General features: G+C 33.1%; 1 protein-coding gene across 4 annotated transcripts in view; it reads right to left on the bottom strand.

Annotated features, from left to right (window-relative positions):
* Window positions 1-14,242, bottom strand: part of LOC111505234 (uncharacterized) — a 65,317-nt gene that overhangs the window by 30,032 nt on the left and 21,043 nt on the right. For all 4 annotated transcript variants that reach the window (XM_074182822.1, XM_074182821.1, XM_074182823.1 and 1 more), the window contains exons 3-4: window positions 9,444-9,593; window positions 1,161-1,322 (exon numbers count right to left, since the gene is read on the bottom strand). In XM_074182822.1, the coding sequence (XP_074038923.1) occupies window positions 1,161-1,322; window positions 9,444-9,593 (312 nt within the window). The remainder of the gene's footprint in view (window positions 1-1,160; window positions 1,323-9,443; window positions 9,594-14,242) is intronic.

The raw sequence follows: 14,242 nt of genomic DNA, 5'->3' as shown, positions 1-14,242 counted from the left end.
TTATTATCAGAAATTGAATCCGCCTTTCTTCAGTAACTGTTAGCAACTCAAATGTTCAAAATGTTTAAATTGTGTATTGCCATTAACTTCCTGACAATAATGAAGTATGTTCCTAAATTTACTTTCTACATAATGAAGTTTTTCGAGGATCACTATCCTGGGGTCATTTCGTTGCATGCAACACTTCTTTTCCTATCCATCAATTCTAAAATGAACTGCGGTTTTATATCGTACACTTCATATTTAACGTATCAGCTAAAAAACATCCTGGAAGCGTCATATCAGGTGATCTTGGGGGCTTTAGTTTTGCCTTTTTGGCATTTTGGATAATTGGCCAATCTAAATACGTTTCTGAACCAGTGTATTTTATTTGGGCGTAACTAATGTTACGCCCCAATAAAACAGAAACTTTCTCATTAAAATGGGTTGGTTCAGGAGTGGCTAGATGACATTCATCCAAACTGATAAATAGGTAAACGTGGCCTCTTAGAATGACTCTCTCGATCACCTGGTATGATGCTCTTAGATTTTTGTGAGGATGTTTGAGAACTTGAGTCTGCGTTACACATTCTATTCCAGATCTGATAGATAGAAAACAACTCCAGGAATATTTCACAATGTTAGAAATCATTCATAAACAAAGTTCAGTATCGTCAGAAAGTGACTGGTAAATATTTTGATTATTAATTGGAATTGAGTAAGTCAGAGTGAGTTTTGAATAATTTTTTTTCTTGAAACTATAATATTTATAGTTTGTTCGCAGATTTTCGAAATGAATATAAGTTGGTAATTATTCAGAAACACATTATTCGATTTAAAAATGGAATAGTGTTGGATAGAGAATTGGAATAACTATTGAATGATCATGAAAGCCCTCATTTCATTTGAAAAAATAATAGCGCCCTCTCGACGATGAGTGACGCAGCATTATTGTCTTTCTAATCAAAAAGTGCAAAAAAAACCATACAAATTCTGTCCGACCTTGATATCTTGTACCGTTCAAGAATTATTGAGAGAAGGACACTTTTGTTGCATTAAATTTCACCTGTGAAATCCGGAATTTCAGTTATATATCCACTTGTTGAATTGATAACTATTCACAGATCTCGTTTCCACATCTACTTTGAAAAAGTAAAACTATCAAAAACCCAAAATCTTACCTTCTGCGCAAAACACTCTTTTCGAAGGTTTCTGAATAGAAACGGAATGGTACCCATTTTGACACTGGCAAATTGCGTTGTGGTGAACTTGGATGCAGGAAGCATGCTGGTCAGTATACTGGCAAGTCTCCTTGTAGTAGCATTGATCACCAAGTCGTTTCGCTGAAAAAATCAACACAAGATAGTTTCATACAATTTGCTTCTGTATATATTTTTGTTTGGTATATTCAAATGTACAATTTTTATTTTCAACTTGGGGAATAGCTAATTTATCAGTAATAAATTCTCTCAAGAGACTGTAAAATAAAATAATAAAATTTTCAGATTGATTCGGCCGTTACTTGATGAAGAACCATAGTAATTTTAGTGATTCAAATCACTGTTGAAGAAGCTATTGTGTTAGCAAAACATGTAATAATAATAATAAATAGTCTTTATTTTACGTGGCGGAGTTTAGCAAAGCGCTATTCTTCCACTCAACAACGTTTGAAAAAAAAAAGAAACATTACAAAAAATAAATGGCAGATTCAGAACATAAGTAAAATGAAATACAAATGTTAATGTTTGGATCACTGTTGGCTGAGCAATTCAGTTTTATATTTACTTTTGATTAGCGGTAGTTGTGAATTTTTCAAAGATTCACTGAATGAATGATACATTGTTATACCATGATACGTGACGGATCGTTCATAGATATTGCTGTTGTCATTCGGAATGTGAAAATTATTGTTAAATCTAAGGTTTCTTGAGTGCATCTGATGTCTGGGAAGGAGTTTATTTACCAAATAAGTGGGCTGAAACAGACGAAATGCAATCCTCTTCTGTTTTGCATTTTCAACCAATTCAGTTGATTGATTGCAGGGGTCAAATGATCTCTGTAATTCAAGCTGAATATTAGTCTAATACAGGCGTTCTGTACTTTCTGAATTCTTGCAGAAGTTATGAAATCGATACAAGGGCCATAGACGACATCGCAATAATTAAACATAGATAATATCAGTACGTCTTAAAGGGTAATTTTGAGTTTGAATACAGATGTTTCAGAGTACCGTACGACCTTTGAATGAAAGTATTGACTTGATGAACAAATCTGAGGTTGTAGTCTATATGAAATCCTAAACATTTTATTACATTACATTTTTCGTTTTTAATCAAAATTATAGTTTAATTATGTATATATTTATATATGTATATGTGTCTGTGTATATGTATATATGTATGTATATGTGTATATATGTGTTTATATTTATGTATTTATGTTCTGTACATTTGATTGATATGTTAGTATTGGAATAAATTATTCAATCATTATTTTAAATTTTATCCCTGTTATAAACATTTCTGTTTCTTGGGATTATTAGAGATTATTATTATTATTTTACTGCACTAAAATCTTTATCGAAACCCAAAGACAGTGCAACAGGTAGGTATGACTCAGAGGTGTAATTTCTGATGATTTCAAACAGCTGTCCTGTCAAAAACCACAGCATGAAATTGTAACACAATAGTAATGGGTGAACATGATTTCCAGATAAGTTGAAAAACAGCCATCGTCCCAATATGAAGGGCAATCAAATTCAAAACTTAGCGCAAGCTGAGGAATTAGAGGATGCCACTGATCTGATTCAGATTCGTTCACTGGATGGATGCAGAATTTGGTATGGAAGGCAAGAGGTCAAAGGCCAATATACAAGTTTTACTAACCTCAACATAAATTTGTGTGTATGAACTTGTTCATACTTGTTCAACTGATAAAGGAATCTTGACGCACCACAAGCCTTAACGGAATCAATGACTATCATATCACTTTTGTATGAGTTTCATATACACTATCATCGCAAACCAAGACATGTTTATATAAAATGTGTTTTCCTAAATACTTCAACTGCATGAGCTCATTATACATTTACCATTTTATTCATGACACGCATCACAACGGTCTTCTTCCATGTACTGATTTATGCAGGTCTTCTAGAGAACATTGTTTATTCTTCTGGACATAATTTGGATTGTTTACAAATTCTTTCCCTTCTGTGACCCAGTGCTTCGAATCCATATAACATATTACGAGCTGCCTCTGTTCTTATATTGCATAACATGTAGCTGAGCTCCGAGTATTGTCCAGTGAGTAGCTCTATAATTGTTATGAGTCGATCTTTGCTTTGTTGAAGCACTCCCTCAGATCTCATTTCTAACAGTCCTTTGATGAAGAATTCTCCGTGTTGGGGAGAATATTTTTCCAGTACTCTTGAGGTATTTTATAGATTCACTGCCCCATCTGGTTCCGTATCAAATATTTTGGTTATCATCCCACAGCTGATTCATGGCCTATTTAAGGGAGTAATCCATGTCTGGTATACCCATCAACTCTTTAAATACCTGTGTTCTGCCACCTAGTATATAGATCATTGATCTCATCAGAGGTGCTGGATTCAACCACGACTTCGAACAGAATATGTGAAAAATTAATTTGAAGGCTTCAGAAATCATTCAGTTTCCTGAGAATGGTGCTTACTAGAACTTTTATTTAGTGACCTTCAACGAGGAGGTAGGTAGCAGCAAATGCTTTTATAATGAAGTTCAACAAATATCATGAAACAAATCAAAAATTGAAGTAAGCAACGTGTTTTCAGCCAATTACTCCTCCTATTGGTGGTTCAGCCAGGAAACGACTGAGTCATCTCCTCAAGAGCGGGGTACCTTATGAAACCGCCTCGCCTGTATAATGCCTTCACAGTGAAATAACAAATGTCAGCTTATATGCTTTTTGCAACCAATTGTGGCCCATCTTTATATTTAGCTAAATTACTCAATTCTGGATCTAATATTTGACTCTTGCCGATTTTGTTGACTAGAATTGATTTTGAATTATTTTCATTGATTCGTAACACTGATTTGTTTTAATCATCTCAAAAATCATTTCTATGGACTACAATGTAAGTGAACTATAGGAATTGGCCAGTAGAAGAAATATGTTTCATGAAAAATGAGAAATAAAATTGAAAGGGTTATATTTTCAACAGAGGTTAATTTTTATGAAAGAAAATTTCTGGCTTTCTACTTCTCCCTCTTGATACAAAAAATTTGAGAATCTTCCAAAAAAAAGAAAGAAACAATCAATTTCACAATAAGTAAGTGAAATTTTACCTTTCTTTTAGTATATTATGTAGAAATCCTGTAGAAATCCTGTGAATGATATGTGATTCAATTTCATAAAAAATATTTGGAATATAAACTGAGTAGAGAAATTTTTTTTGTACAATTCAATGTTCATATAAAAGTATTTCTTTCGAAAGTTTTTTCTTTCGTGTAATTCAATGTTTATATGAAAGTAGCTGTTTCAAGTGGCCTTTTTCTTCCAGTTTGTGCCTGAAAGTTACTTTTTTACATGATCTACACATCTTTGTATAGAGTTACATTTTGTGAAATTGATTGCTTCCTTTCTTTCTTTGGAACATTCCCATTTTTTTGTATCAAGATGGAGAAGTAGAAAGCCAAACACTTTCTTTCCCAAGAAATAAAAATTCCTTTGTTTTTTTATCACTTCAATTTGTAACTAACATTACTGCAGTTAAGTCCTATAAGGACATTTCTCGTTAGAAAATGTTCTTATAGGACAAAACCGCAGTAAGGTTAGTTACAACTAGAAGTGATATAAAAACATAGGAAGTTTCATTTCTCATGTTTCATGACGTTCTCTCACTACGTAGTAACGGCTACATCCATCAATTTATTGAAAAATGTTTCAATAAATTCACCCAAAGCCTGAGAAACACAATTCAAGAGGATAAAATTGGGGCTGATAGGCCGTCATCGAATCAAACGTCTTATCCAACGTTTCATCTGCTACTTTGGCAAACATCATCACTGTTATATACTTTGACTGCGAGGACGAAGGCTATATCTCGAAGTCTCAGCAACGACTGCATCGTACCTTTTTTGTACCTTGTGTATCAGGTTTTATTGAATTAAGTATTCGTGTAATTATTCCGAACTTGAAAGAGCTAAGAATATATCCTTATTATTCATTTCAACTGATATTTCAAGTAATAAATATGATTTGTTTGTTAAACATTGTTGAATTAAATTAAACATTCATTATTGTCAATAAAAAAAAATTTTGAGGATGAGTCAAGTCAGTCGTTGCTGAGACTTCGAGACATAACCTTCTTCCTCGAAGTCAACGTGCATACCACTGATGATGTCTGCTGCGATAGCGGACGAAACGTCTGGTACCTCAGGTTCAGTTCGACCTCAGTCTACCACCTCAAATTTTCCTCTCATCAATCATGAATCCAACCGTGGATGTCTATGTTTTTTATTTCGGGAAACATGATCACTTTTTATAAGTTAAAAAATTGAAACAATTCGTTCACGCATAGGTATTCGATCACAAAATATCAACTGTATTTTCTCTCTTGGTAAAATGGCACAATCGAAGCTGAATAATATCAAGCATATGCCACTCAAAATGCAAATTACGTGGACACAAAAATTTGCTCTTGACCTCCTCATAAAATTCTGAAAATTGCCTTCTTGAATTATTCAAATCGGGCGAAATTGCATCACGATGAAGTGGCGATTTTCGGGATTTGGAAATATTCTTTCCATGGCTTTGATATAAATAGACTTCTAGTGGAAATGCTGCAGGAACTGCGGTAAGTTTAACACTTTTGGCAATCGTCCATTGAAGTTGAGGGTTTCGAATTGAAATTCTCGCCGTGCCATGCCGCATCATTGTGATCAGTGCTACAATGTTTCCCCGTTGAATAATTTACACTATGAAATCACTCCTAATATATAATATATACCTATACATATATGTATATATAATTCGTTAAATCTATGTGGTAACTGTCCAGTGAAAACGAAAAAAGGCCAATTTCTCATAAATTCCGTTCAGGTAAAAATTCGCTCGTATCCTTCGATATTCATATCGAGAGGGAAAACTATGCTGATTAGGTTTCATGACCGGTATTAGCGCTCCTACCATTTTCAGTTCAAAGTTCTCAGTTATTCTCGTGACTAACTCTTATTATTTCATATTTAGGAAATGGCATTGGCAGTAAGAAGAAATAAAAGAAGTATTTTTCTAATTGATGACGTAAATTACCAAATAACAAGCGCAAATTCAATTCAATTCAAAATATACTTTATTGTCTGAAGAATGAAGTCTTATTGACAAAGCCTTGTGCGAAATATAAATAACTTTAAAATGAAATCACATAAGTATCACTAAAACTAAGTGATAACATGAACTGAAAAGGAACATGTAAATAACAATAATCTAATACAAACGTTCAGGATATAAGAACATGGTCAATAAAATGAAATAAATTGAATCAAATCACTAAAACACCGTAGATATCACAGTTGGTCATACTCAATTAAAATTATCATCGTAGAATTCTGTTAAGCTATAATAAGGTCTCACAGAAAGCAATTCTTTCAACTCTGTCTTAAGAGCGCTAGGGTCATTTTGAGACCGTTTTTATGGAATTTTTAACTAGGGTTGAAGAAGGCAGCGGTAATTTGAAGTTGAATCTTTGCCTTGTTTGATACATTGGCTCGTCCAAGTTCTTAAACAAATTCCAATTTTGAAGGGAAGGCAAATTGTCTCATATATAAATAAGGAAACCACATGATTCTGTTGAAGGCCGAAAAGAGTCCCTAGGCTTGGCTTTGCTTATGCATCGTATTGCACGTTTTAGTATCAGTAATACTGATTGAAAGCATTTGGTAGAACACACACCCCAAAAGCAAAATACCATAACGAAGATGAGATTCAAAAAGTGAATGACAAACCGTTTTAGCTACTGCAGATCCGAGCTCAAATGCAATTACTCTTATTGCATAACATCCAGAGGAGAGCTTGGATTTCAAACATCTACATGTTTATTGAATTTTAAATTATTTTCAATGAACAAGCCAAGGAATTTAGAAGTTGGTATGTCGTCAATTTGAATATTTTTTAGATGTACGGCTGGAATCTAGCAACGATATGACACTATTTTTGTTTTTGATAAATTCAAGCTCGAGAAATTTGAGTCAAACCAGTCTTTCACCCTCGTGATGTCCCTCTCAATAACTTCATTCAACTAATCGATCTTAGGGGCATGCCATAAAATTGTGGTATCATCAGCAAATAAAGTAAATTTTCCTTGGATGTTAATAGACGATAGGTCATTAATGTGAATTAAGAATGAAAGTGGGCCCAGTACCGAACCTTGTAGGACGCCGCAAGTAATTTTACCTTCATTTGAGTATGAAATGGTTTTGACGATCTGGGTGGGATCTGCTGAGTATGACTCAAACCACTTATTCCAGTTATACCGTATCTACTGAGTTTCCGTAAAAGAATTTCATGATTCACACAATCAAATGCTTTGGCTATATCACAGAAGACCGTAGCCACTGTTTCTTTGTCATTCATGTTGGAATAAACATTGTGAAGAAATGAAAGTATGGAAATCACTTATTATTTTATTTTCACTTATCATTTCGTTTTCATTCAGAAAGCAAAGGAGTCTTGTTTTAACTAATTTTTCTATCAATTTAGCCATCGCAGAGATTAGAGAAATTGGACGAAGACTTGATGGACCATTGATGACTTCTCCCTTTGGCAGTGCTAAAACAATAGACTTCTTCAAAAAAACTGGAAAGATTCCTTCTCTACATGAATTATTTATTAGACTAACTAATATATCCAGTAGTCTTATATGAATATTTTATGGAAATTTTATAGAAATTTCATCTGAAGGTGTGAAGTTTTTATTTTTAACCGTCTAATCGGTTAAAAAGTTAAAAGTTATTGCAGTACTTTCTTTAACATTCACAAAGTTCAGTTAACTGTTAGTGACAGCGGAAATTGTCATTTGAGAGTGCATTACATTTTTGGGAAAAAGCTTAAGATCCCATGTTTGAAGGAAGTTGCAAAAAATTCTAAAAAGAATCCGAAATAGCACACCCTGATGCTTTGAAAGGGTGAAAATGAAAGAAGTTGAGTTGTTTTTACAAAAACAAAGGGAACCAGGGCATTCAGGGCGGGTGTAGACAAAAAGTTATATAAAACAGGTTGAATTGTCATTAAATTTTAGAAACCATTTTGATAAATTTCCTAGAGGACATGATCAAATTAAGTGTCATTTGTCAAAATGTAGAAAATGAAAATGAAAAAAAGTACATAATCATGGTAGTCTCTGACCGAAAGCTCGGTTTCGGTAGAATTTCGGCAAAAAACGGGTTTCGGTTTAGTTTTGGTTTCGGCGGCAAACCTGCTGATACTACGACTAAAACCGAAACTGCATTCGGGAGTTCCCGCGCTGTGACCGGTCATGTTCGGCGCCTTGAATTTCATACAAGCGACGAATACTTTGTGATTTACTTCCTTTATTGCATAAATAGCAAGTACCTATTGTGATATTAGGTAACAACTTAAATAAGTGATTTAATGTTCAATATTTTTGAAAAATCATTAATAATATTCAAAAGAAGAGTCTACACCTACTCCAATAAACACCTCACCTATTTTAAGTGTTTTTGAGGTGCAATTATTATTTGTTCTTAAATAAGGAGTTGTTATGCTGATTTGTTGATTAGTTATCAATAAGTGAAAATGTCGAAGACTGCATAACGTTCTGATTTAAAGATGAAAAAATAAAAACTGACTGATTATAATAACGTTTTCCTTATTTTTACCTCAAAACCTAATCATTGTAAAAAAGTTTCGGTAACGGTACTTTGAAGGGTTTACAATTGTTTTTATACTATAATCATAACAATTGGTTTTTTTCATCGTTGTTGATTTTGAATGAATTACAATAAGTACTGTAAAAATCATGAGTAACAATAGATTATAATTATAAATATGTATTTGATTGGCATTGAAAACTCATTGATATTAAATTATGTGACTAGATGAAGAGAATAAACGCTCCCTGGCGTTGAGAAATAGATCAATAAATCAAAATTAATGCCATCTCATTATTTTCAAATATTTGCTTTGAAGCAAACATTTCATCACATACATAGTCCAGAAAGTACTTTTTGTAAAAAATAAAACTTTCTAAATTCTTGTCTTTCATTTCAGCTCGTGTTAGTTGTTCATGGTTAATCAAATTTATTTCCAATGCCACTTTCACCACTATATGAACTAATTAATAGATCCATTTTTTATTGAAGGAGACTGACAAGCAAGTCTCCAACTCAATTTACCAATGTTTTATCCCTATTTCTCAATTCGCCTATCAAAACTCAAGAAAAATTTGTATCATTATAACTTACGTTTGCTGCAACCGGCATATGGATTGTTGAGTTTGACGGGAAATTTTTTTTCGCAGTCGCATGTACCACTGACGGGGTTGCAGTAGACGTGTACCAGCTTGGGGCTGCAGATGAATTCGCAGGGGGCGCCAACATATAGACCTTTTTCATCTGAAACAAAAAAATCAATAATAAAGGTGATAGAATTGAAAGGGTTTTTTTTTCAGGAGAAATTAATTTTTGTGAAGGAAAGATGTTACCTTTCTACTTTTACATCTTGATACAAGAAGAAAGGAAGAAAGCAAACAATTTCAAAAAGTAACTCAGATGTGTAGTAACAAAGATGTGTAGATCATACAAAGAAGTAATTTTGATACATATACTGGAAGGAAGAGCCATCACGAAACAGCTACATTCATATAAATATTGAATTACACGAAAAAATAATACTTTCAAAACGACACGTTTCGCTAACCAAGTTAGGATTATCGAAACATATTAATTTCACTACATTTTTTTGTCTCAGTCATGTAGACAGTGGATGTAATACTAATATAATAAACGCTTTTTTATAATAGGCGGAGTGATTTCATTGAATTTTCTTATAATAATATGAAATTCACATTGAGAAGCCATGAAAAAATATATTATCCAATGGAGGTATTGATAGATCGTTTCTCCTCAAAAATGAATTACTTTCGACAAACCAGCATGGTTTCATGCAAAATAAAAGCACGGAAACAGATTTGTATGATTTCATAGAACACGTAGTAACAGCTTTGGATAACAAACTACAAATTTGTGGTTTGTTCATCGATTTTTCCAGAGCATTTGACTGTATGAATCACTATGTAATAATCCAGAGAATGCATCGCTATGGGATTCGTTCAGTTGTCCAAGATTAGATGAGGTCCCATCTAGAGGAACAGGTCACAAACAGAGTTAATTCGAGGTGTTCACAGTCAGTCCGTGGCCCGCAAGCAAGAAGTTCCACAGGGATCTATACTCGGACCACTGCTTTTTCTTATTTATGCGAACGACTTGATATCAATATCTTAATAGTCTTTCAAAGGTACATATAGTTGCATATGCAGACGATACAAATGTTCTGGTCACTGATCGTTATACATTAGCACTTGCAGAAACAACAGAATCCATATATGAGACAATAATGAAATAGGCTGATAAAAATCATTTAGCACTAAATATCAGCAAAACAGCATTAGTCAAATTCTCAATGCAGAACACCACCGAAACTCTCAAAATATATGAAGATAGCCAACTAGAGGTGACATCCAAATCAGAAACAAAAATGCCAGAATTCTAGATCATAAGCTCAATTAGGATCCTCATATAGATTCATTATGCGATAAACTACGAAAGAACTGTTATGCACTGAGATTTATGTCGAATCATTGTGGAAGAGAGGTTCTCCTAAATCTTTATTATACAACTATAGGCTGTCACTTGCGCTATGGAATACTAATTGGGGTATGAGCTCCTCTGCTGAAATAGTATTTATTTTACAAAAGCGCGCGGTGAGAATAATTGCTAGTTTAGGATGGCGACACTCATATAGAAGCTCATTCAAAGAGCTGGAAATACTTACAGTTGCTGGTTTACATATATATATGAGATGTGTCTTTACGTTTATAAGAATAAAAAATATTGCGAAAACCAGCAAGACCACCCATACGCAACTAGAGCTAGAGGCTTGTTGATAGCGAATCCTCACCGAACCTCCCTCCTATACCTTGGAAACTATATAATAAGCTAGATGTTTCTATTAAGGACTCAATGAACATCTGCATATTCAAAAGACAATTGAAAACATATCTCATTGAAAGAAACGGCTACACCGTTGAGGAGTTTTAATAGTTACTCTCGATAAAAAGTGTTAATTTCCCTTATATGTACAGTTAAGTATCTGTCATGTGTTGTTGTTTTTTATTGAAAAACATTTGTTTTAAGTTATACATGGACATCTTCCTTGTTAATGTATGTAAATATTTATTGTAATGCTTTCATACTGTTCAACTGTTTCATACTGTTAAATATTAATATTATTATATATATATATATATATATATATATATATATATATATATATATATATATATATATATATATATATATATATATATAGAGAGAGAGAGAGAGAGAGTGAGAGAGAGAGAGGTAGTCTTTGCTGACTAGTTACGAACAATTCCTTGGAGTTATTTGGGATAGCAGCGAAGCGCAAGTGTACTCTTATAACATTATATTTCCAATATTTCGACAATGGTTATTGTCATCATCAGGGAGCTAAGATGACAGATTTTGAATTAATACAGAACTTAAGTTAACAGACGGATACTTACAATGTTAGTGAGATTGGTCGCAATTGAGTTGAGTTAAAATTAAAATATGAACGTTGTGATCATGATAAAAACACGTAACAACTGCAAAATTACAAGACATATGAATTAAGTGAAAGCTAAAATATATATACGTTAAATGAGGAATATTCATAAAAAAAATTTTAAATTTGAGAATGAACGTGCTGATCTTAGGTTAGAAACACATCACTTGTCAATTTATTAAATTTTGAAGAAGAAGTAGACTTGGCATTTGCCGCTGGTGCAATTAATCAAAGAGTTACAGTTGCCTCCAGAAGAAAGAGTTTTGTTGTATAATTTTTGTTAATAGGTTGATAAATGAATTTGAGTAATGTCAAATGAGTTGTCTTTGAAGGAATTCCAATTTTTGTCTATAAAAAGTAAATAGGAATATATTTCACTTAAATGTTGTGAGTCTGTTTTTTTATTCAGACAATTTTGTGATTGCGGAATGTAAGTCATTTCAAGGAATAATCTTTTAGAAACATTCCTCTCTTTGGTCAAAATTTTTACTGAGTTAAAGTCCATTACATGTCCATTATTATAAACATGTTCACTAAGGGCACACCTTTCTGGATGAAGTCTAGAGTCACTTTTGTGTGCAGATATTCTGTCTTTTAATAATCTGGCAGTCTGACCAATGTATTCAGCACTGCAACTTATACAAGGGATACTATAAACCACTTGAGATTGAAATTTTTTTGGGATTTTATCTTTTAAGTTTGAAAAAAGGGAATTAATTGTTAATATAGGTTTGTGTGCAATTTTTATATTATCAATATTTTTGAAAATTCGTGTGAGTTTGGGTGTAATTTCACTGGTATATGGTAAGGAAGTAAAAAGATAATTATTTATCTGAATTTCATTATTATTATTATTGATATCATTGTCCTGACTTGGAGAGATTGAAGGACGAACGTTATGATCTATTTCATTTGGGGACGTGTTAAACAATATCTTGTTTAATAAGGTTTTAGGATATGAATTTTGTACAAAGAGGTTTAAAAGGATTTTGAAATTTTTTAAATGAAAGGACGAGTCCTAAATTCTGATAACACGTTGTTTCATCTGTTTGACCAAATTAACTTTTATTGATTGTTTATGTAGTGACCAATAGTTCATGTATCTACCTGAACTTATTGGTTTTCTGTACCAGTCAATAAGTACGGTATTAGTGGAAGTGCGAATGAGTTTAGTGTCTAGAAATGGAACACTTTGTTCATCGTCTTCCTTTTCTATGGTAAATTTTATATAGGGGTCATAACTATTAAAGATTTCAACGATTTCTGTGACTCCTGTATAGGGAAGGGCAAGGATTATGTCATCCTTGATTGAAAAAAACAGTGTTTTTTGGAGGCGGTATAAATAGATATTCCTTTGAATTATACCGTCAACAGACATACCCATCAATAGGACCGACTTGGCTTTCTCCATAGAAAGAAAATATCACATTATTTACTATTGGGAGTTTAAAAGCCATGGTACAGGGGTTAGTCTTAATCTTGGTCTTAGTCTTAGTCGTAGTCTTAGTGATATTCTTCAGTTTACTTTTAGAGCGCGTTTAAAACGCGCTCTAAAGCTGGAAGCTAATTGTTCAGGAACCTAAAGCGTCCGAAACTGTCAGCATTGAATATAAATGAAAAAACAATTGTTGTGAATGTTTATAATTCTTTAAAAATACAATATCCGCCCGAAATAAAAAGTAAGGAGGCAGTAGTGCAAAAATTTGCGAGTATAACGGGTGTCAGTAGATCAACAATTTTCATAATTCTTAAAGGATTCAAGGAAAACAATTGCTTTTTAGAGCTAAAAGCTTCCACTGGCAGGAAGTGTTTGGTTATCGACGAAGAAGTCAAGAATTCTATTAGGAAAACACTACACTCTTTTTATATAAAAAACGAAAAACCATCAAATACAGTTTCGTAAGTTATTCGTGAAGACAGTTTTGTCCTGATCTAAGAAGAACTAGATGATGGAAGATATTACAAAAGCTTAGCTTCACTTTGGGAAAACAAGGTAGGAAGAGCATGTTAATAGAAAAATCAGAGTTTGAGGAATGAAAAAAACTATTTGAGAGTAATAATCAAGGCCAGAACACTGGGTAAATCTATTTTTTATTTGGATGAAACATCGTCAATGAGGGGCATACCGCCTCGAAGATTTGGCAAGACGAGAACATCAAAACCCTAAAGTATAGCCACTCTTTCCTACTTCTTGAAAATGGCTTCATAGTCGAAGCCGAAACGTCGAACAAACTTTGAGCGCGCTAAAATCCAAAATTCAGATGTTCAAATTTCTGACCAAGGAAACCTATGGAGGTTATGTGGTTGAACAAACCTGTAGTGTTCTACACTGCAGTTTTGAACCTCGCCTATTGGTTATTATATCCTATTTCACCCAATAAAGACCATTATTATTATTATTATTATTATCGTTATCATT

This window comes from Leptinotarsa decemlineata, unplaced genomic scaffold (assembly GCF_025532065.1).
Source record: "Leptinotarsa decemlineata unplaced genomic scaffold, Ldec_3_MD MMD2_tig00026330_RagTag_RagTag, whole genome shotgun sequence".
Taxonomy (NCBI): domain Eukaryota; kingdom Metazoa; phylum Arthropoda; class Insecta; order Coleoptera; family Chrysomelidae; genus Leptinotarsa; species Leptinotarsa decemlineata.
This window is presented reverse-complemented; position numbering and strand designations above follow the sequence as displayed.